At 37.0% G+C, this 22,197-nt stretch overlaps 2 protein-coding genes and 1 pseudogene across 2 annotated transcripts; all 3 read left to right on the forward strand.

The window, feature by feature from the left end:
* Window positions 1–863: 863 nt before the first annotated feature.
* LOC119992503 (putative disease resistance protein RGA3) lies at window positions 864–4,252 on the forward strand. Its single transcript, XM_038839233.1, has 2 exons — window positions 864–3,573; window positions 3,949–4,252. The coding sequence occupies exon 1, from the start codon at window positions 994–996 to the stop codon at window positions 3,553–3,555; it is 2,562 nt and encodes an 853-aa protein (XP_038695161.1). The 5' UTR covers window positions 864–993; the 3' UTR covers window positions 3,556–3,573; window positions 3,949–4,252.
* A 604-nt stretch (window positions 4,253–4,856) lies between these two features.
* Window positions 4,857–12,921, forward strand: LOC119992505 (annotated as a pseudogene).
* A 2,902-nt stretch (window positions 12,922–15,823) lies between these two features.
* Window positions 15,824–21,501, forward strand: LOC119992506 (probable protein phosphatase 2C 59). The gene is made up of 9 exons (XM_038839235.1): window positions 15,824–16,085; window positions 16,226–16,464; window positions 18,130–18,257; window positions 18,996–19,094; window positions 19,260–19,418; window positions 19,864–19,950; window positions 20,053–20,144; window positions 20,682–20,756; window positions 21,008–21,501. Exons 2-9 carry the CDS (start codon window positions 16,385–16,387, stop codon window positions 21,164–21,166), a joined length of 879 nt encoding a protein of 292 aa, XP_038695163.1. The 5' UTR covers window positions 15,824–16,085; window positions 16,226–16,384; the 3' UTR covers window positions 21,167–21,501.
* The last annotated feature ends 696 nt before the right edge of the window (window positions 21,502–22,197 follow it).

Below are 22,197 nucleotides of genomic sequence, written 5' to 3' on the forward strand. Positions count from 1 at the left end.
GTTCACCGGAAATTCATGGCGTTTTTTTTTGCTTTCTTTTATAGACAATCTGCGATTGCAATTTGAATTCTGGGGTTGTAACAAAATTGGACAAACCCCGTATCTGCTGTGAAAACTTGCGTTCCTTTTGGTGTTAAGCTGAAGTTGGAGCTCCATAACCGCAGTTCTGTAAGTACATAACACAATCTTTTTGTGTTTATGTGTGTGAGTAGCCTGCATCAATCGTGCATAATCTGCTTTTGATTTGAATATATACAATGATTCTGCCTCTGTTATTAGTGTAACGAAGCACACCAACTGTTTGATCAATTGCTTAGGTTACTTCATTTATCCACCTTCAAGGCTAGTCTTGCTAGGAAGTTGATAAGAATGACAACATAATACGAACCGGGGATAGTGGGAAAATGCAGCAAGTCATAGGAAAAAAAAAAACAATTCTTTAGTAGTGAAATCACATAGGAGTCCATGTGAATCCTTTTTGCCCAATTGTTGCTTTTTTACAACAGAATGGTTAGGCTGATATTGGATAAAGCCGAGAAGTTGCCGTAATCGGCTACCACCTACCAAGCATATAGGAGCGTGCCAGGAATGTTCTGACATGTTTCTTGTAGAATATGATGAATGGAGGTTCATCAAATACGGACAAGAGGACTAGGTCTTTAATGATTAATTTAGGATCGATGCTTGATGACTTTACTTTTATATCCCATGGACTGCGTGTGAATGCCACTTTTTGCATTTAAACAAATTGTTATTCTATTATTACCAACTGTTTGGTTGATGCTGGTGACTTTCCTGATTGTATATTAACAACTTTTCTTGACAAGTTGTCATTAAATGAAAATAGAAACAAAATGACAAAACATGCAGTGGAAGATTCTATATCTTGAGAACAGACAGGGAAACAGTCCAGTACACAGCTTCTGAACTTATTTTCCCACAGAATATCTCTCAAAAGTAGTTGACCTTCTCTTTTCCTTCTTCTTTGAGAAGATGATCGAAACAATTCTGTTCAGGATTGCAGGAGACCTTTCGGGAAAGATCGGCTCCCGTGCACTGCGACGAGTTTTTCTGGCATGGGGTCTTGCGAGCGATCTAAAAAGGCTTGAAGAGAACTTGTCAACCATTAAAGCTGTACTGTTGGATGCTGAAGAGAAGAAGACACTGAACCATGAATTGCGCCTCTGGCTTGGAAGGCTGAAAGATGTTTGTTATGATGCTCAAGACATTCTCGATGAGTTGGAATATGAAGTCCTGCGCAAACAGGTGCTGAAACAGTATGGTAGTACCAAATCCAAGGTACGTCGCTTCTTTTCAGCCTCAAATCAACCCCTATTACGTCTCAAGATGAGTCTTAAGATTAAGAAGCTTAGAGAAAGGCTAGATGAAATAGCTGCTCAGAAATCTAAATTCCATCTCACTGAGCTAGTTGACTATAGATCGGTGGTGCCCAGAGAGACTGACTCCCTTGTACATTCAACGGGAGTTATTGGAAGGCAAAAGGATAAGGAAATAATAGTGACTTCTTTCTTGCAAGCAGATGGTAAAGGCATGGGTGGGGCTATCTCTGTTCTTCCTATAGTGGGAATGGGAGGAATGGGAAAAACAACCTTTGCTAAAATTTTGTACAATGATGAAAGGGTAGAAGAATATTTCCAACTGAGGATATGGGTGTGGGTGTCTGAGAAATTTGACAAGAAACAAATCTTGGTTAAAATGATCAAGTCCTTGACCAATCAAAACTGCAATGACTTGGATCAAGACCAACTACAAATTTGTGTTCGAGAAAATTTGAAGTCGAAGAGATTCTTACTTGTTTTGGATGATATGTGGTGTGATGATCGTGCTAAATGGATTGAATTGGTAGATGTTTTAGAAGGAGGTGCTGACAGAAGTAGAGTTATTGTAACCACACGTAGTAACTCAGTTGCAAAAATTGTCGGTACTGTTCCCACATACAACTTGAGAGGTCTTCCTGATCAAGATTGTGTGTCGTTGTTTAAAAAATGGGCATTTAAAGAAGGAGAGGGAGAGTACAGCCCAAAGCTCATGGAAATTGGAAATGACATTGTGAAAAAATGCAGAGGACTTCCCTTGGCTATAAAAACATTGGGGAGCTTACTCTATTCAAAAAATGATGAGCATTATTGGGAGTTCATAAGAGATAACGAGATATGGAAATTAGAACAAAAAGAGACGGATATCTTACCTGCATTAAGAATAAGTTATGATGAGATGCCATCTTACTTAAAACCTTGTTTTGCATTTTGCTCTCTGTCTCGCAAAGGTTATTTGCACAATAGTGATTGGTTAGCTCTAGTTTGGATGGCACAAGGATTTCTTCAACCTGCAGATGGAAATCAAGACCCTGAAGATATTGCAATGCAATATATCAAGGAGATGCATTCCAGATCACTTTTGCAAGATTTTTATGATCATAGTAGCTTTGTCACCTTTAAAATGCATGATTTAATGCATGACCTAGCCTCATCAGCAGGGCAAACTGAGTGTGCAGTTGTAAATTATGAACAGAAAAGCATACCTAAAGGACTTCGACATTTAGCACTCTCTAACCGTTACTTGATTGACAAAGAGGATCCGACTTTTCTACAAGACTTGAACAGTTTGCAGACCATGATTTTCAATTTCAAAGCACAAGGGCCTATTCTTGAGTCCTTTTTTAATAGGTTTATCTCCACATGTAGGCATTTAAGGGTGTTGCAATTCAAAGATTCTTCTTTTGAGGTGTTGCCAAGTTCAATTGGGGATCTTAAGCATTTGAGAGTTCTCAACTTATCAGGAAATCGTAAAATTAAGAAGTTGCCTGATTCAATCTGCAAACTACACAATCTGTTATATCTATCCGTGTACAGATGTACCGAACTTGAAGAGTTGCCCAGAGACATAAGGAACATGGTCAGATTGAGATGTCTATTTGTGACAATAAAGCAGAACCGTTTAGCTAATGATGGAATCGGGTGCCTGAAGTCTCTTCGAACTTTGTGCATCGGGGAATCTGAAAACATCGACTTTTTATTACAAGGAGTCCAACACCTAACGTCCTTGTGTGAATTGAGAATTTTGAGATGTACAAATTTGAAGTCCTTGCCGCTCAATTTGAAAAACTTGAAAGGATTAAAGCATCTGGAAATTGGCACCTGTGCTCATGTTGATTTGAGGGAATGGGATGACGATGAAGACATTAAGTTGAGGCTTCAATCATTGATTCTTTTTGAGTTACCACAGCTGGTGACATTACCTTCATGGCTTCAAAGTTCTTCAAAGACATTACAATCAATCAAGATCAATGCTTGTCAAAACTTTTCATCTTTGCCTGACTGGCTCCAGAATCTTACATCGCTCAGACGACTTTATATCGAAAGTTGTCCTCGACTGTGCAAACTACCTAGATGGATACCTCACCTGACTGCCCTGGAAAGTTTGACGATCAAATCCTGTCAAGCACTGAGTGAAAGATTCAAAGAGAAAACAAACGAGGATTGGCAAAAGATAGCTCATGTCTCAAATGTTCGTCTGTATGATATTGACATATAGATCTCATCCACTGGTTAGGTAACGAGCACTTTCCTTCCGTACCTTTTTCTTTTAAGTATCATGATTATTGTCTTGACAATGCAAGCTTACTCTATGAACTGTGTGACAAATTATTTCTACTGGTAATCCCGACTTTGTTAATTGAAGATTAACAACTCGTAAGTCAAGTTCTCATTAAAAGATAAAACAAAAACAGAAAGACATATTTGTAAATGTGAAACTCTCTGTATCTTGAGAAGCTAGAGAGGATGGAGTAGGGTTGGAACACCACTTTTGAGCTATTCTTCTCATGACCTTGTTCTTAAGTTTAAATATAGTCTAAAATGTTAGAGCTTCCTTCTTTTCAACTTCTCACTACTTTTGACTTTATTTTTATGTTTCTGGTCATTGAAGCTGATTGTCAAGCAAAGGCAGGTGCAGAGGGTCTTACTTATGATGCCGTTGAAGAGCTCTTCCAAGGTCAGCTAAAGGACTTGATAGTTAGACAGACTGGCTCTTCCAAGGTCAGCTAAAGGACTTGATAGTTAGACGGGCTGGCTCTTCAGCAGTTGTATTTTTTTTATACATAAAAAGTGTTATTTTCAGGTTGGAAACAGACTTTCTCTCAATTTACCATGTTGTCATATACATATGAGACACTTTTGTTGATCCAGATGTACCAAATAAAAAATAAAAAAAAAACTGTTTTCTGTGCTCATTTCAAACCAATATCTAACAACTTTTGTGCGTTTGGACTTCATGGTTCGAATTTAATTTTATATCGATTATTCAAAAGACAAACTTCTATGCGTTGTTCTCAATTATTAAAAAAGAGAATACCCTTTAATGGTTTTGTTAGACTGATTGATGTAATATCTTTTGGAACAAGTAATCAACAAGGTTAATTATCCTGTTTCAACTCTTCAATTAGTTAATCATATTACCTTAGTTTCAAAGTTTATAACGTAGGCAATCGACAACTGAAAATTAAAAATAAGAATTGTAAATCATAAAACAAACTGTACCCCTCAAAATAAAAAATACAACAATGTGAATCATCTAAACATTCATATGCAACTACTTGGAGTTGATTTCATAAATTAATTGAAAAAAACGAATATTTCTTATGCAAAAAATATCGACACACACATTTTCAGCCCAACCCAACCCAAGGAGTTATTGATGAAAACAACGTAGCAAGCCCAATGACCTACCTCTAATGGGCTTGCCTCAAGCCCACTATGTCAGAGTTTGCTCCCTGGGGGCCCCTCGCGTTCGCATACACGAAACGTGGCAGTTCTGTGAATGCGCAACCAAAAAAGGTCCTAAACTCACAGTCGCTGTTGGCTTTTGCATTTTCGCAAACTGTTGGCGGCATCGAAGTCGCCTTTGATGATTTCGTGATTTCTTCCTTTAATCAGTTCGGTTCATGAGATCCCATTGCGTCCAATGAGGTATGCCTTCGCAAGTATCAAGCGTCACCGCCACCATATCACGGCGTTACCTGAAAGTATTGCTCGTACTCTTCACTGGTACTGTACTTCTAGTTGCATGTTTGCGCCGCGGATTTTTCTTAATGAGCAGTTAGTTGACAAGAATACCATAATACATGTTATAATGTAATTTTTAAACATATAGATGTATACGTGACCAGAATCTTCATTTTATTCTGTTAATTTCCTTTGTCGGCAGTAGATTTCATTTGTGTAGATGCCTCCCTCAGTTACTTGATTTAATTTTCTAAATGGATTACATATATTTAGTGATCATGATTCAAATCCCCTTATTTCAGACAATTTGAGATCGACTACATGAATCCTACCTACACTAATGGTAGAGTGGTATCATGGTAGAGTTGCATGGTGCAACCAAGAGGTCATAGGTAACTTGTGGTATAGTTGTAGAGTTGCAGGGTGCAACCTAGAGGTCACAGGTTGAATTTGTGGGAACAATATCCTCACATATTATGTGGAGGTAGGTCTGCGTACATCTTTTCTATCCCTGACCCCACCACGAATTCTATATTGTGACATGGTTACTGACATGCCCCACATCTTATGTGGAGGTAAGGTCTGCGTACATCTTGTCTATCCCCGACCCCACCATGAATTCTATATTGTGACATGGTTACTGACATGTCTATGTGCACCTTGTGTCAATGTGTTTGTACAGTACAGTATATTTGTTATTTTAACCCAGAAGCCATTCGGGTTTCCATTGCAGCTTTTTCTGGTGAAGGTAACATTCAGATATTTATAAGGAACTTTAAATCGGTGGGGGATCCAAAAGATATTGAAATTGCAAGAAAACGAGACAAATGGTCTCCATTATACTTCTTGCATCAGAATTTGTAAGTTAATGGCTCTTTTAAGCTAGGACTTTCTCCATGTTTGTCAATAATTTGGGCGTCACATAAGTAATTCTTGTCCTCCATTCAAATTCCTGATTATGCCCATGCTTGTTTTGGTATCGCTTATAGTTTTTGGCACAGATATTCTACAGCATTCACTAGTGTTCATGGAGAAAGGCCTTCTGCAGAGTATGCCAAGTTGAGGAAGGAATCACTTGAAAGTGAATTTGGGCATGTTCTTGGAACTCATAGCTCCAAGAGTGTTTCTGCTTTCTACCACTTTGGCCCATTTTTGGCTTTGTATAGAGCAGCAATCATCTCAATTCATATGCTGAAGTTAACAGTCTCACAATTTTTCGTTAAAGACATACAAAAACGTGCCATCAAGGTCGTATACACATTACTTTATTTGCACGCTTTTCTTTCATATGTATGTTTTAGTTATATGTACCTTTTGCATTCTTGAACATTGCATCAACGCAGTGAAGTCATCAATGAACTTTCTTTGTTATAATTCTTCAAAGAATCAAAACATCTGACTTTCTGAAATTTGGTGCGCTTTTAATGGATTCCTGTTAGTTCCGCGAGACTCTTGTCTACTTGGGGCCTTTCTATGTCAAGGTTAGTGATCCTGCTGTTCAATTGCAAGTTCTCTCTCTCTCTCTCTTCTATTTTCTGCTGCAGATAGAACTTTTCTTTCTTGAATATAGTGTCAAAGATTTACTTTGTCAGCAAGAGATGTAGCAGTTTACATCATCATATAGTTGAGATATGTTCATTTAACCGCCTAGTATATGTTGTTGAAGTAGTTTCAACTGGATGGTGCAAGTTTTTTAAGGTTATAGAGAGGATTGGAGGACTGAGCTAAATGCTGATTTTTCGTGGATAGGAATGTTGGACACAAGAAAAAACTTTAGACTGCTCCCAGTCTATTTGATCAATTCTTATCTGAATTTGCAGCTAGGGCAGGCTCTAAGCACCAGACCAGATATACTGCCTCCTATATACTGTCAAGAGCTTTCTAAATTGCAGGTATGCTAGTTTCTTCTTCAATAAGGCTCTTAATGGGTGCTTCGATATATTCTTATGACCTTCGCTAGAATGCATCTTTTGTGATTTTTGTGTATTCTCATTATTAGCGTGAAACTCCTCTGTTTATGCCAGGATCAACTAACCCCCATTTCCAACTCGTGACGCTATCAAATCTATTGAAACCCAGTTGGGTTCTCCCATTTCAATTTTTTTTGCCGACATCAGTCCAGAGCCTATTGCTGCTGCTTCTCTGGGGCAGGTGTATAAAGGTTGGATAAACTCATGTAATCATGATTATTTTTATTGTTGGCTTATATCTGTAACTGTAAATGTGTTTGTAACTTTGTATAAATTTATAAATGCATGTATGTTCTTCTTTTTTTTGGTTATATTTGCATATATCTTAACTGAAAAACTTTTAAGGTTGAGGGAAACTCAAACTAAATGCCTCAACTTGCTGATTCAAGTCTTGCAGCTCACCTGCATTCTGGAGAGCTTGTTGCTGTGAAGGTACAGAGGCCTGGTGTGGCACTCTCGTTGACCCTAGATGCCCTGCTATTCAATCTGATTCGAGGGCAGCTAAAGCGATTTGCCAAGGCGCGAAAGGATCTGCTAGTGGCTGTGAATGAGATGGTGGGCTTCCTTATCACTAGCGTATCACTTGCCTGCCTATTTTCTTGTAGTTATTGGTTGTAAGATATGTTCGAAAGTTAATGATGCGAAGACCATGTATCCCTTGCATTGTCAACAAATCAGATTCTTGGTAGCTTAGTTCTATTTGATAAAGATATGGCATACATTATTAATTCTCGTTTTTCTTTTGCATAAACGAAGCAATAGTGCTCTCCCCCCCACCCATGCTTCCTTTCGTAGTAGTTTCCTGATACTCAATCAAGTGATCGGTAATAATGGATGCTTATTGTAGGATGACAATGCTATTTTAGGGATTGGTTTGGAATTTGCGATTTGCTCTTGTTCCAAGAAGAGGACATTAGATTAGATTTAGAATGAGAATTTAGGAACTAATGGAAGTATGGAACATTTGCCTCCTGTCTGCTGCTGCTCCTGCTGCTCTCTCTCCCCCCCCCCCTACATACACACACATACATGTGTACGCACAAATTTCCTATCTGATGTGTAGTATCTTAATCTCAATCTTCATGTCTGCTTAATGATATTGTACATGCTTATGGACTGTCTTCAGGTCTATCTTGAATAAACAGGTCAGGCACATGTTTGATGAAATTGATTACATTCTTGAGGCTAAAAATGCTGAGCGCTTTGCTTCTCTGTATGGTGGCTTAACAAGTAAGCTATTCTGACCTTGTAACAAGCAGTACGCTGTACATTGTAACTGTCAATATACAAAGAAAAATGCTTGAGACCTCCAATTTATGGCCCCCATTTTACCCCCAATCCATGTGGAAGTGTTGGATGTAAGGGGGCCTACATGTGTTTTTAACTTTTCATAATCAATGACTACCCCACATGCACATGGATCGGGGGTAAAATGAGGGTCATAAATTGGGGGTCTTTAGCATTGCTCATATACAAATTCCATTTAATATATCTTATGAGGGTCTAGTGCCCTGTGTGTATTGCGAAGTTTATATGTAATGCCTAAACTTGTGTGCAACTGCATAATCCCTGAGCCATCTACTGTATGCTAGAGGTTGTGATTCGTCTGATTTATCTCTTGCACTGGACCTTTTTTTGTGTATTTTGTAGCTCTCTCTCTCTCTCTCCTGCTTGGTCCATTTCATTGTGTCGGTTCATCAGTTTGTGTAATTTTTCCTGTAACACATGGTGTCAACAAAAATTTAATTATGATTTATAATGATTGAAAGAATCTACAATACCATACAGTTGGGAATACTGGAAAATCAAAGAAAGAAAACCTTGTTAAGGTTCCTAAAATATATTGGGAGCTTACACGCAAGGGAGTACTTACGATGGAGTGGATAGATGGGATAAAACTTACTGATGAGGCTTGCCTGAAGAAAGCCTCCTTGAACAGAAGGAAACTGATTAACCAGGTACATGGCCGGATTTATTCTCATTTGTGTAAGGTGGCATTTCATCGTGTTATTTTCACCGTATAGTTTCACTGCAAACCATCGAGTGTGACATGTTTTGGATTTATTTTTCTCATGAATTTCGCATATAGGGACTATACTGTTCTTTGAGGCAGTTGCTCGAGGTGGGATTTTTCCATGCTGACCCTCATCCGGGAAATCTTGTTGCAACGTACACTGGCTCTATTGTGTATTTTGACTTTGGAATGATGGGAGATATTCCTCGACATTTCCGTGTTGGACTGATTCAAGTGGTGAGATACGTTTGGATGAAAATTTGTCAACGTAATCATTGTTCTACTAGTCGAGAGAATGCTTATATGCATTCATGTATCTCTTTCTGTCAATTATTGAAAATTGTGTTTTGATTCATTTGTATGCTTGGGCAGGCTCAGGGTATGTTTTTTTTTAATGCTTCTCCTTATTGAGAAGTCATCAAGTGCTTAGATTCTTATTACCTATTGGCATGCTTGTGTATACTGAAGATGTTGATGAATATTGTTGAACAAGTTACTTGAGATTATGCACTTTTTGATTAATTTTTTGTTTCTTCCAGCTTGTACACTTCGTTAATCGTGACTCTCTAGGTTTGGCAAATGACTTTCTTTCTCTGGGATTCCTCCCTGAAGGGGTTGACATACAATTAGTTTCAGATGCATTGCAGAGATCCTTTGGTGATGGGACAAGACAATCTCGGGATTTTCAGGTTTGCATTAGCAATCCGCATTCCTTTCTTTCTGGGCATACTGTTTATTTTCAGTTTGTTTTCATTGATTTCCTTCACATTTGAATTGTGATGCCAGCGTTGGTGTTGTTAACGAGTCTTTAAGTTTTTCAACCGCTTGTTAAACTGCGTAGATTGTGTGGTTATATTACATATGCCATTATGTCTGCTTACCACAGACTTTTTCATCAGAATGTTTATATGTGTACTTCATGCTTCTTGTTTGGAGTAGTAACCTTCTAATTTGTTAGTGTTAACAACACATCACTGAAATAAAGAATGACCACACACGAAAATGAGTTCAATACTGATATCTGTATTACAGTTTCTTTTTCTTTTTTTCCAACAATTGGAATATTGGATCGTTGTAGAAAACATATTCTGAATATTTGATCCATCTAGATCTACTTGTGTTGGTGTCTTGATATCTCAAGCGCTTGTTTCTTTCAGTTTCGTCTCTCCTCTACTAAAAGTATCTCTTAATGAAACTTTAGGAGTAAAGTCTACATCTGATTCTTTGGCTTCATTCTCTCGCTTTCATTGTATTTCAGGCTATAATGAACCAACTGTACGATGTTATGTATGAATTTAACTTTTCTCTCCCACCGGACTATGCATTGGTGATAAGATTACTCGGGTCACTTGAAGGCACTGCAAAACTTCTGGATCCTGATTTCAAAGTTGTTGAGAGTGCATATCCTTTTGTGATTGGTAGGCTTTTGGCAGACTCAAATCCAGACAAGAGAAAAATTCTGAGGGAACTTCTCATCCGTAATGATGGATCCATAAGGTGGAATCGTCTAGAACGCCTGGTCAGTCACTTCCTTGTTTTTATGTGGTATGCTAAGACAGGGTGTCTCTATGGAAGGCAAAAATCATTATTCTTTCAGGAATCTGTATTTATGATTACAATATTGTTTATGTTGCCGGTGAGCGGTGACATTTCAGAGGCTCAATGCTGTTACTGTTTCCCATAATCCTGATTAGGAGAGAGGTTCTGAGGGTTGAGGAGGTGAGAGATGGGGAGGATTGGGGGGCCAACCCTTATTTGGTAAAAATAATGTGGGAGGTTGGGAAGACCTCCCGAACCCTCCAGAAGCCCCTTTTTATGAACTCTCTGAATTGGGGATTTGTGAGGGTTGGGGAGTAATAACTTTAAAAACACATAAAAAACAACCTATTTCCCAAACAAGGTTTTTAAACTCACATTTCTCCTCTCCTTCTTTCCCCAACACACCTGCCATCGATTCTCCCCAAGTTTTTGCACGGCTTATTAGCAAAGAATTTATATAGAAGACAATATAGTAAAAAAGAGAAGAGGACGACATAAAAAATAATGACTAAAAGTAGTAAGGAAATATATAAACTCAATAGTTGTTGTTCTGAGTATGACCTTAAATAGAAATGAATGACGAAGTAGACTTCCCGTAGTGAATTCTTATTGATTTTTCTTATAGCCAAACCCATAAAATTTGGGACAGTGCTCAAATGATGATAGTGATGAGGTATGAGTTGTAAGTCAGGTCTATGTGCCATATATTGGGTATTTATTTAGGTCTGAATGTTCAAGTTCTTGCTGTAAGCTTTATATGACTTGTGATGTTTCGATACATTTTCTTGTTTACTACTTTATTTGCACTCGTTTAGTATGTATTCCCAAGGTTGAAACATTCACTTTTGCCAAGTGCTAAGAGTTCTTTTTCATTTATCATCTTCATTTTCTGTGAGTAATATTCATGAGGCAACTCCATGTTCTAGATAACAGCAATTTCAGAGCAAGCTTCTGAGTCAGGTAAGGAGACCCCTAATAATGGAGAAGATACCTCAAATCCTTTAGAATGGAAATCGTTTAACATGCGTGCTGTTGTTGGCGCCACTGAAGATCTTCTACAATTCATTATATCTCGAAAGGGGCAGAGAGTTCGTGTTTTTCTTCTCCGAGATATAATTAAAGCAGCTGATGTTTTCCTCCAGCATGAAGTGATCGGTAACTTTTTTAACAAGAATCCTGAAGCAAGAGGGACTACAGTATCCGAGGTTTTTCTACATTTACCTTTTGAAATGCCTTCAGATTTCAGTTTAGCTATAACAACTAAAATATAAAATTAAAAACTCGATAGATTGTTGGAGTCAAGTTAATTGTAGATAAATAAATAAATATATGCCTGAAAAAGTCATCAATTCTGAAGTATATGTAGAGGGTGCTGTTGATTAATATGGACTTTATACCATTTGGAAAATTCTTAGATAAATAGCAGAGGCTGTCTTTTCTTCTCTTCATGTACAATTTGATAAATTGGAAAGCAATCTTATTTGTTCTGCTTTGGAAAATTGAGAATTTAAATAATTCTTTTCGGCTTTGGCATGTACTCCTCCTTCGCCATAAATGGGAAATGGAGAAACAAGCAACAAGCGAAGGAGAGATCTAGTGCTGTACGTTTTTAGTTACTAATTGTTTTCACCTTATATTGCAGGGACACATGATGCTCCTGAGGGTTGCTAATGGGTTCCAATACATCTGTCGAGCAGTAAAGTTGGCCCCGGAGGTGTGGACTGCAATGCTTATACGCATGACATTGAAGCCGGACTTTCATAGATTTACCTTTGACATTATTTCAGCCTTGGCCATGCACTCAAGCCACAGGCTCCCCGAGGCCTCCTGGATTTGTATGTCTAGATTAATACATATCTGGGTGAAAAAACACAGGTACGACAACCAATAAGATAACAATTTTGGTTACTCCAATTGTTGCGTGTTTCTTCATAATATTCATATTGCTGGTCTCCCAAAGTGTTTATATTGGAATTGAGAGGTGAGTAGCTCAGCTTTTCTGGTGAGGAAGGGACGAGGAAATAGGTCTCGAAGCTGCACCAAAAGTTCAAATATCAGAAATGAAATCTGATAGCGAATTGGTGACAGGAGTGGAACGGAGACTATTCACACCTGGAACTTTGAAATATGTTGAATTCGGCACACTAATGTTTTCATGACTTGAGGGAAGGCAGTCCAAATACACAATTGGACTGCTTTCCAAATCTGAGAGACCAAAAATATCTAGCTCTCATAGACCGACTATATACAGATAAGAGACCCAAAATGTACTACGTTTTTGTAGGCGGCATTATCAGCTGCACATGCAATGTACTTTTGATAATGATAAGAGCCAAAGTTAATTACTTGGATGAGGGAGCTTTCCCTTTTTGGAGATTGTGATTTCGATTTCGATCGATCGTGGTTTGTGAATTATTGCACGGGTTTATATATTTACTGGGTACCCCTAAAGGCAAGTGGTTATGAATTTTCATTCCATACCTGATTTGGTAGAGTTTATTTTTTTCAAGTTGTGATAAATATGTTAATTTTTAAGCTGTGAAATAAGTCGTGCGATGTTTGGGGAAGCTTATAAGTCGAGCTAGCTTGTACTTGATAATTTATCAATCAATAAGCACATGAAATTGCAATTTTATCGCACACTAGAGTCATTGTTCTATCATCCCACAAATCATCTTCCCATTGCCTTTAAGCTTTAAAACTCGATTCACAAGTTGAGTATCCACAAGACCGGATGTAAAAACAAAATCGAATGTTGCAAATCAAAAGTGTTTGTGATAGATTAGATTGGAATTCAAAATGTTTACACACTTTCCCTTTCAAGAGGAGAAGGAAGTAAAGAAACTTTTGAAATATCAAACTCTCATTATTCTCTTCATTCATAGCCACATGATATCTTTGAACACTTAAGAGTGTGTTTGGATTGAGGGATTTGGGGGAAGAGAGGAGAAGGGAAAGGGAAGGAAGAGAAGGGAAGAGAATGGAAGGGAAAATACATTTCCCTCTCTCATGTTTGGCTAGATAAAAAAAAGAAAGAAAAGAAAAGTAGTTTAATTTATTAGTTTATTCTTATTATTTATGTTTAAGTGTTATGTGCAAGGGTAAAATATGTTTTAAAATTATAAGTAATTTAATTAGTAATCTCTTCCCTCCAAATGACTCCATTTTGGGAGGAAAGAATTTTGACAAAAATTTAATGAAATCTTCCTCTCAAATCCCTTCCCTTAATTTTTTATAAACTATCCAAACAAGGGAATTGGAAGGAAACTCCATTTCCCTTCCCTTCTCTTCCCTCCCCTCCAAATCCTTCAATTCAAACACACTCTAAGAGTGTGTTTGGATTGAGGGATTTGGGGGGAAGGGAAGAGAAGGGAGGGGAGGGGGAGGGGAGGGAAGAGAGGGGAATGGAGACTATTTTTCTCTCTCCCATGTTTGGATAGATAAAAAAAAGAAGGAAAAAAAATTTGTTTAATTTACTAATTTATCCTTATTTTTATGTTAAAATATTATGTACAAGGGTAAAATAGATATTTAACTTACAAATGACTTAATTAGTAATCCCTTCCCTCCAAATGACTCCATTTTGGAGAGAGAGAATTTTAACAAAAATTTAATGAAATCTTCCTCCCAAATCCCTTCAAATCCCTCCCCTTCATTTTTAATAAACTATCCAAACAAGGGAATTGGAAGGAAACTCTATTTCCCTTCCTTTCCCTTCCCTTCAAATCCCTCAATCCAAACACACTCTAAATGTTTCCATGATTTAAGGGAAAAGCATACCAAATCCACTTAGACTACTAGACCCGAAAAATCAAAATATATTCAACTTTTATTGTCCGTGTTAGTTTGGATTCAACAACTTGAGTAGTTGCTTTCCAGAAATCTAGGATTTGTTCTAAATTTTATACAATAGCTGTAACATTTTATCTACAAAATCGAATTGAACGGTTAATCGAAAAAATTGATCATTTTCACCCCTCACAATATTTATTATTTATGATTCTAACAATATTTTTTTTTCATAAATAAAAATCGAATTGAATATAAAAGTATAAGATGTGACATGACTCATTTTTTATTTTGATTGGTATCTCACTACCGAAATCAACAATAAAATCGTTAACCAACTTTGATACACATAAAAAAGACAACAATATTATTAGGTCAAATTAATCGTAAACTACTTGTAAACTATTCAATTACTATTAAAAAAGAGGAAATTTATAATGTAAATCATCAACAACAAAGAGGGTATATCTATGTGCTCCCGATGTGCGCCATGTGTATAGTGAAACCAGGTATGTCAATGGGGTGACTTTCGAGCAGGGACCTCTTTACTCGTCTCCGTACCCATTAGAAAAATCATTACCTGTCCCCATTAAAATGCTCGTTGGGTATTTGATTCTTCACCCCATCCCCATATCCGTCGGTATGGGAAATACTCGCGCCCTTCACATGTACCCGCCAATTGTAATTTTGAGAATATTAGTAATTGTAAAAATCTTGTCAAATATAATTATGGTAAGTCTAATAAGTGTAAAAATTATTATATTAAAAACATGAATATATGTATATTTATATCTATATAAAAGTATCTAATTATATTAATATACGTAAGCAAAACTAATATGCAAATTGCAAATTGCATTCCATCTTTTCTTTCTATTATTTTTTGGTTGGTGGTCGCTTATATTCCTGAAATTTAGGCAAATAAAACCTAAATGACACCATGTGTTTTTGTGGCACGCTTGATTGATTCTCAATCTGTGTTGGTGGTGAAGCAAGTTGAATAGGACGTGAGATGTAACATCTATCAGCGATTTTTTCCATCTAAGCTGGGCCGGAGATGGAGACCAGCGTTTGGCCACGGCTGCCGTCAACAATAGGTGAAACCGTGAAAGAGAATGTAGCTGCGGCTCTATCCCAATAAAAAATGGTAAATAAATAAAATAAAATAAAATATATGATAATTTTAATATAAGTAGGAACCGAAAATAAATAGGACCACCGTAAATTTCTGCCAAGTGTCCTTAATTCAATGGATCATGCACATCATCAGTAAAATGGTTGTTCCTGAATATTTTTCTCGCGGTGTACGGATATTTCTGACATCTATAAAAGTAAAACCACAAGATGAGCCGACCAGCTGATGTACACTATTTTGCTATTGACTTGGTCCAATCATGAGCTCAGCTCACTATAACGACACGTAATGCCTAAATTACACTCTTTTTAGGAAACAAACCCCCGTATGTCAAGGTAACAGATTTCATCATCCCTTGGATTATTATTATTTTCATTTATTCTTTGATTTCCAATTTTTATTTCCAGCTGAAACAACCCAAAACTGAAACCACCATTAGAGAAGAAAATCATAACTCCCCTTTTCCCCTTCTTTCTCATCTCTAGCTTTTCCTCTCTGGAACCACAACTTTCCTCTTCTGGGTCTTCTCGTTTTCCATCCTTCACGCCTTTTTTAGCCTCTGTGCTGTTTGTTCTTTTTCGCTAATGGTTTTTTGGTTCTTCTCTCTCCTCCAGGTGCCTTATTTTTTCTTTTGTGAGATAGTAATTTAATTATAAAATCGGTGTTTCGTTGGATTATGTGTTGTTCATGCGTTTTAGGAATAATAAGATCTGTGCATTATCGTTGAATTTGTAATTTGTATATGTTTTTCCAGGTCAATCTCAATAAGTTGTGAAATGCTGTTGTCGTTGGAGATCGCTGGCATGCTAGAGTAGCGCTATTGTTGTTGTTGCTGCTAGGTTTTTGTTGTTGTTGTTTTGTAATTTTGATCAAAGAACATCAGACGTGGACAGTTTTGGTTTCAGCAAGAACTATGGGCTACCTCAACTCCGTCTTATCATCATCGACTCAGGTTTATGCTGAGGATGGACCTGTGAGCGGCGGTGGACTAAGGTCAATTCTATTTTTTTTTTGTTAGATCTATAGAGGTTTATATTTTGCTTTAATATATTTTCTTCAATGTTTATGCTTATCTAGAAAGTAAAATATGTGTAGAGGGTATCAATGAGGTTGTGGCATGCATGTTTACTACTGTTTGATGCTCAATCATGGCTTTATTTATTTACTGTGGATTTGAATTCATGTTGTTGAGTATTGTTGCAGCTGAATTTTGTTACCTAAATTTACGACATCGTATGCATGTTGCATGTATCTATTGTAATGACTATGCAAGTATTGTTCTACATTTATGATAGAATCATAGAAAGGGCTTTTAGTTGTTGATCAGGAATTTTCTCTGTTAAAAACTTGAAAACTGAACTATGATGTAGAAGGAGCCTTTTAGTTCAGTGATTGCTGTAAGTTGTACAGGGGACAATCTTGATTGGCATAGCATAAGCTTTAAATTAAGATAGATTAATGAGATAAAATAGATTGAATTGATAATAATTTTAGGAAGTGTATATGTTGATTTTCTGGGAAATACGTCGTTTGAGATTCATGTGAACTTATAGTTCCATAGATTTGGAAATGTCTGACATACATTCCCTCCAAGATTTTGTCGATTTCATAGTTTTTGTCCCATGTTAAATACCCGCTGTCGTTTCTAGCTTAGCAATGCACGAGACAAGAGAAACCTATGTGTAAATCACGTTTTCATGGTGCTTTCCTTGCGATTTGCCTTGTCAACTTAACAGAAGAATATCACTTCTCCAGTTCTCCTTGTTTGACTTTTTGTGCATGTCGTTTCCTGACTCTTAATAACGCACAAGGCAAGAGAAACATGTGGGTAAATCGGATGTTTTGTCATGTTTCACATGCAATTGAGTAATACTATTATGACAGAAGCATATCAGTTCTCCTCCGTTTGTTTTGTGGAGACTTAATTAAATCTAGCCTTGGTCATTGCATAAGACCCGATTCACTCTTGTAGAATGATGTGTCCATGGCCTGGTTGGAAAAGACTCCGTGAATATGACAAGAAAGTTTATGGAAAATTGTGCACGGGTGTTGTTTTTGTGTAGTATGTTTCTGGTATCCTTGAAATTTCAGTATGTTGATGAAATGGATGATTAAACAAGCTGCAGAACATAGAAAATGGGTAAATTGAAGAAATATAACTCATACCGGATTGGCCATAGATTTTGTCTGACTGAACTTCTTCAAGTCCTTTCTTTTGTTGGCTCATCTTGCTAGTCTGTTGGAAACTTATTGAGTGGCTTATGATGTAAACTACCTCAAGTGCAGAAGGGGAAAAACGTTTGTTGTGTCTTGAAAATTAGAACATTTGAACACTTGGTATTATCTCATAGGTTTTGCTATGTGTGGCTTCATAATCTTCTCATGAAGGCCCCCAGCCCTTACATTGCTGAATGTTATTTTGAGCATCAGATTAGTGTGCTTGATGAGTATGGTTTTTGTTTGTTGACTAGTTGGCTACAGGCTTCTGATCAGCTTCATTTCGCATGGACCAAAAAGTATTGCTTATATTATTTGAAATTCTGAGGCGGGTAAATGCATTATATAGCATTTCCCTCAAGTTAAGGTTCAAAATTTTTAAAAAATTTGTGGTGAAAGACTTATCTGATACTAAGGATGCAATTTTTTTTTCTGAAACAGTCATAACGGGAGGTTCAGCTATGGATATGCAAGCTCACCAGGGAAAAGAGCTTCGATGGAAGATTTTTATGAGACAAGAATCGATGGTGTTGATGGCGAGATAGTTGGTCTGTTTGGAGTTTTCGATGGTATATATCTCTGACTCTCTCTCAAGAGCACACGCACACACACATCAATTTTTAAAATGTTGTCCTCATTTCTGAATGTGTGCTGAACTCTTCTTTGGAGAATCATATTAAGATAGATGAAGGAAGTTTGAGATATAACATAAAGCATACCACTATTGATTGTATAAGTCAATGCAATTGCATCCAATAAGCTTGCGAAGATCGTTTCTCGTTAGTTTTGTTGTTGGATAGATATCTTTGTGCACTTTTTACGTAGGAGCTGATAATTGTGTTTGCGCGACTTCCCCATTCTTTTTTTCCATTGTGTTTCTTCTGTCCCCCTGTTGTACGCTCGACTCCATTATTCCCAATAAGATATTAAATCATAACTAGGTTGGACTTGTGGCTTGGTTATTATAAACTTAACAATAAAAAAGGAGGCCAAGTGGGTTTCACGCAGATTTCTTATCTGCCTCAATGGGGTTGCAGTGCTTGAAGTCATCTTTGAGGCGCCTTTATTGGCTTGGGATGATTGATCTAGTATGGTATACTGGGATTTTTGCCCTGATGTTGTTTGTATCAAGTGTTTTTAACTATGTATACTTTTTTAGTATGGGGTTATTTAACAACTATTTCTTTGTTGGCAGTCATCTAAAACACATGCTTTTGCTTACCAAAATTAAACACCATTGCACCATGTTTGTACGAATTTTCCTTTGGAGCCATACTCATCAAATTATTGTTTTGCGGTTTGTTCAGGACATGGGGGTGCTCGAGCTGCTGAATATGTGAAACAAAATCTTTTCAGTAATCTGATTAGACATCCAAAGTTCATTTCTGATACTAAATCAGCTATAGGTTTTCTCTTCCCTACGGTTCTAGTTTCTTCTTTTTTATTTATTTAATTTTCCTCTCATTATTGCATGTAAAGTTTATCTTTTCAGCTATAATTTCTTTTCACTGATCTATAAATGTATCCTTCAACTAGCTAACTTAATTCGTCTAATTGCTTCATTATTGCAGCTGATGCATATAACCATACAGACTCAGAATTTCTGAAGTCGGAAAATAATCAAAACAGGGATGCTGGATCGACTGCTTCTACTGCGATCCTTGTTGGTGACCGTTTGCTTGTTGCAAACGTCGGGGATTCCAGAGCAGTTATATGCAGAGGTGGAAATGGTAGTACTCTTAATCTTTCTTGTCTCTCTTTGTTTCTTCAAGTAATGTACCTTTTTATGTAGGATTTAAATGTTCATGTTGCATTGTGTGCATTCTATGTCCTTGATTGTGAAATCCATTTTTCTGTTGATTTTATCTTTGTTTTGAAGTTTTTTTTGTTTTTGCAGTTTTAGGGCGCCATGTGCTGTCGTTTTTTTAACTATGTTTGACCTGTATATTTTTGGAATCGTCTTTGTAGACTATGCTTTTTGCTTGATGGTTCTATTATTCTATCATTTGATGAAAATTTTGGTGTCTATAATGCTAGGTTTGCAGTTTATTTGAAAGGTTGGTCTTGTTTTTGCACTAATATGTAAATAGAGTGCCCACCCTCTCTGTTTTTAGTAGTGATGTGTTGATAGGATGTGCTATTTAAGAATTTTGTTTACCTTTTACTTGCATGCAGCTCTTGCTGTTTCTAGAGACCACAAACCTGACCAAACTGATGAGCGGCAACGGATTGAGGATGCAGGAGGATTTGTAATGTGGGCTGGTAAGGGCATTTGGTCAAGTATTCTGCTTTGTTTATCAGTCGGCTTTTTATTTATCAGAGCTTCCGGTTGATTAGTTGACTGCGCTTGAATTATTTTGACAGGAACTTGGAGAGTCGGCGGAGTTCTTGCTGTCTCTCGAGCTTTTGGTGATAGGCTTTTGAAGCAGTATGTTGTTGCTGATCCAGAAATTCAGGTCTGATTTCAACTGTAGAGAACTAGTGCTTAGGTCAACTTTTGATTTGGTTTACAGACTTATTACTCATTGGGAGAGCAGGCAGGTCCTCAAAATGATAAAAAATATTCTTTGTGTTATTATCATCTTGTGTATATGTTTAGATTGAAGTCTTTGTTTGAACTATCCTAAATTTTGGAAATACTAATTGATTGTGGCGTACATGCGGGTATAAGGTCTGCATATATCCTGCCTACCCCCGCCTTGTGCATAGGAGTTGTTCTAATTGATTGTGGCAACCAATTTGGAACTCTGAAATGCGTAAATCTTGATGGGCTATGTCCAAGTAACTATTCCACAATATTTATGGATTTATGTTGCTATTGAAGATTTTCCTCTTCACAACTTTGAAAAATGCTATCACATGATTGAATAACTAATTTGAAAAGGTTTTGTCTTTTCAACTGAAACAATCAGGATGTGCCGACATCTGTTATATTTTTTATCTTGGTGCTAACAAGTATACCTTAGCCGCTGATATCTTTATGGACATTGCAGGAGGAAAAGGTTGACAGCTCTCTTGAGTTTCTTATCCTCGCAAGTGATGGATTGTGGGATGTCGTCACAAATGAGGTTTCTTCTATTGAATTTTTCTCCCATCTTCATAATATATTTTTTTAATGGAGGGCGGATTCTCTGCCTTCGGAATCCAAATTCCTTCTAATTTACCATAAAATTCCCTATAATAGGAATTACCGCTCATGTATGTAATGTCATCATCGTTTACAGTATTTGACAATTTGTCATAACACTGAATCAACGAAACGAGTCAGTTTTTCATTAACTATAACTAGCTGTTTCTGATGTTTTATATTTTTCCTCAGGATGCTGTTGCAATGATCAAGCCGATACAGGACCCAGAGGAGGCAGCAAAGAGGCTGCTGCAGGAGGCCTACCAGAGAGGCAGTGCTGACAATATCACTTGCGTTGTTGTTCGTTTCTTGGCAAACCAGGGGGGTTCCTCTCTCAGTGGTTCTGGGTAAGCATTATGGCATTGAATGGAGTTTAGTTCCTCCTTATGGAGAAAAGAAATGCAATAAAAGTCGGTGATTAATGGCTAGTCTCAGAAACACTACAGTAGCATCGTAGTGTTATAGATAGAGAACTTAACAGGCTGCTAATGTGTATGTCTGTATTATCAGCCCTCTAGCATAGAACTGTACTTGAGTAGCTTTTGTACTTGGGTCCCAAGTGTAGCTAGAAATCTGCATGTATGAATATGTAAAAAAGCATGGAGACTATGTTCTCTTAATTTATGTTGTAAATGTGGTTTGAAACTTGTCGTCAGTTGTTGGGTAAGATTTTGATTCGTGGTTTTCGTGGCGTGTAGAGCTTATTCCATGTACATTGGCAATTTGGCATCCATAAGCCCTTGATTTTGGGAATGTGTCCATTCTTAACCATACTGTGTGTAAGCAGAAATTATATGGGCTTTTTGCTTGTTACAAATTCACTCTGTTACTCTGACCTGGGTTTGTTACCTTCATGAAGAGGCGTCCTTATCATGGAGCCTTGCATGTAATAAAACATGTACAAGGTACATCATGACTCGTGAGATTGACAACGAAAGGTTAAGGGTTTTTTTTTTTTTCCCCAATTATTAAGTTGATAGTAGTTGATACAATGGCTTTTTTTAAGAATAAATTTTATAACTCCAAAATTAACATTGTCCGGTTTTCTTCCTCTTGGGCGTTGGTTTTAGCTTATATTTTATATGTCAACCAAATATAGGTTAATGTTTTCAGACAACATATATATTATAAACCACATCTGCTATCAGCATATATGTTAGCATAATAGCATATATGCTATTGACAAACGAAATCTTAATGGTAAACTGTCAGTACTGGTGAGTGAGAGGACACATTGCATTTCACATTTTTCTCACTCATTGCATTTCACATTTTTATTTGTACCAATATTTGTGTCAAAAAGTAGTAGGCCCATAGTGTCCCCTAAATGACCATGACATTTTTTTAAATTGAAAATAGATTATATTTGAGTAGGAATAAAA

Source organism: Tripterygium wilfordii, chromosome 23, assembly GCF_013401445.1.
Source record: "Tripterygium wilfordii isolate XIE 37 chromosome 23, ASM1340144v1, whole genome shotgun sequence".
Lineage (NCBI taxonomy): Eukaryota > Viridiplantae > Streptophyta > Magnoliopsida > Celastrales > Celastraceae > Tripterygium > Tripterygium wilfordii.

Bases quoted from the DNA above. Each gene is read 5' to 3' on its own strand.
- LOC119992503 (XM_038839233.1), top strand. From the start codon at position 994: ATGATCGAAACAATTCTGTTCAGGATTGCAGGAGACCTTTCGGGAAAG.
- LOC119992506 (XM_038839235.1), top strand. From the start codon at position 16,385: ATGGGCTACCTCAACTCCGTCTTATCATCATCGACTCAGGTTTATGCT. The intron at 16,465-18,129 runs GTCAATTCTATT...TTTCTGAAACAG, and splicing joins GTGAGCGGCGGTGGACTAAG to TCATAACGGGAGGTTCAGCT. The intron at 18,258-18,995 runs GTATATATCTCT...CGGTTTGTTCAG, and splicing joins TCTGTTTGGAGTTTTCGATG to GACATGGGGGTGCTCGAGCT.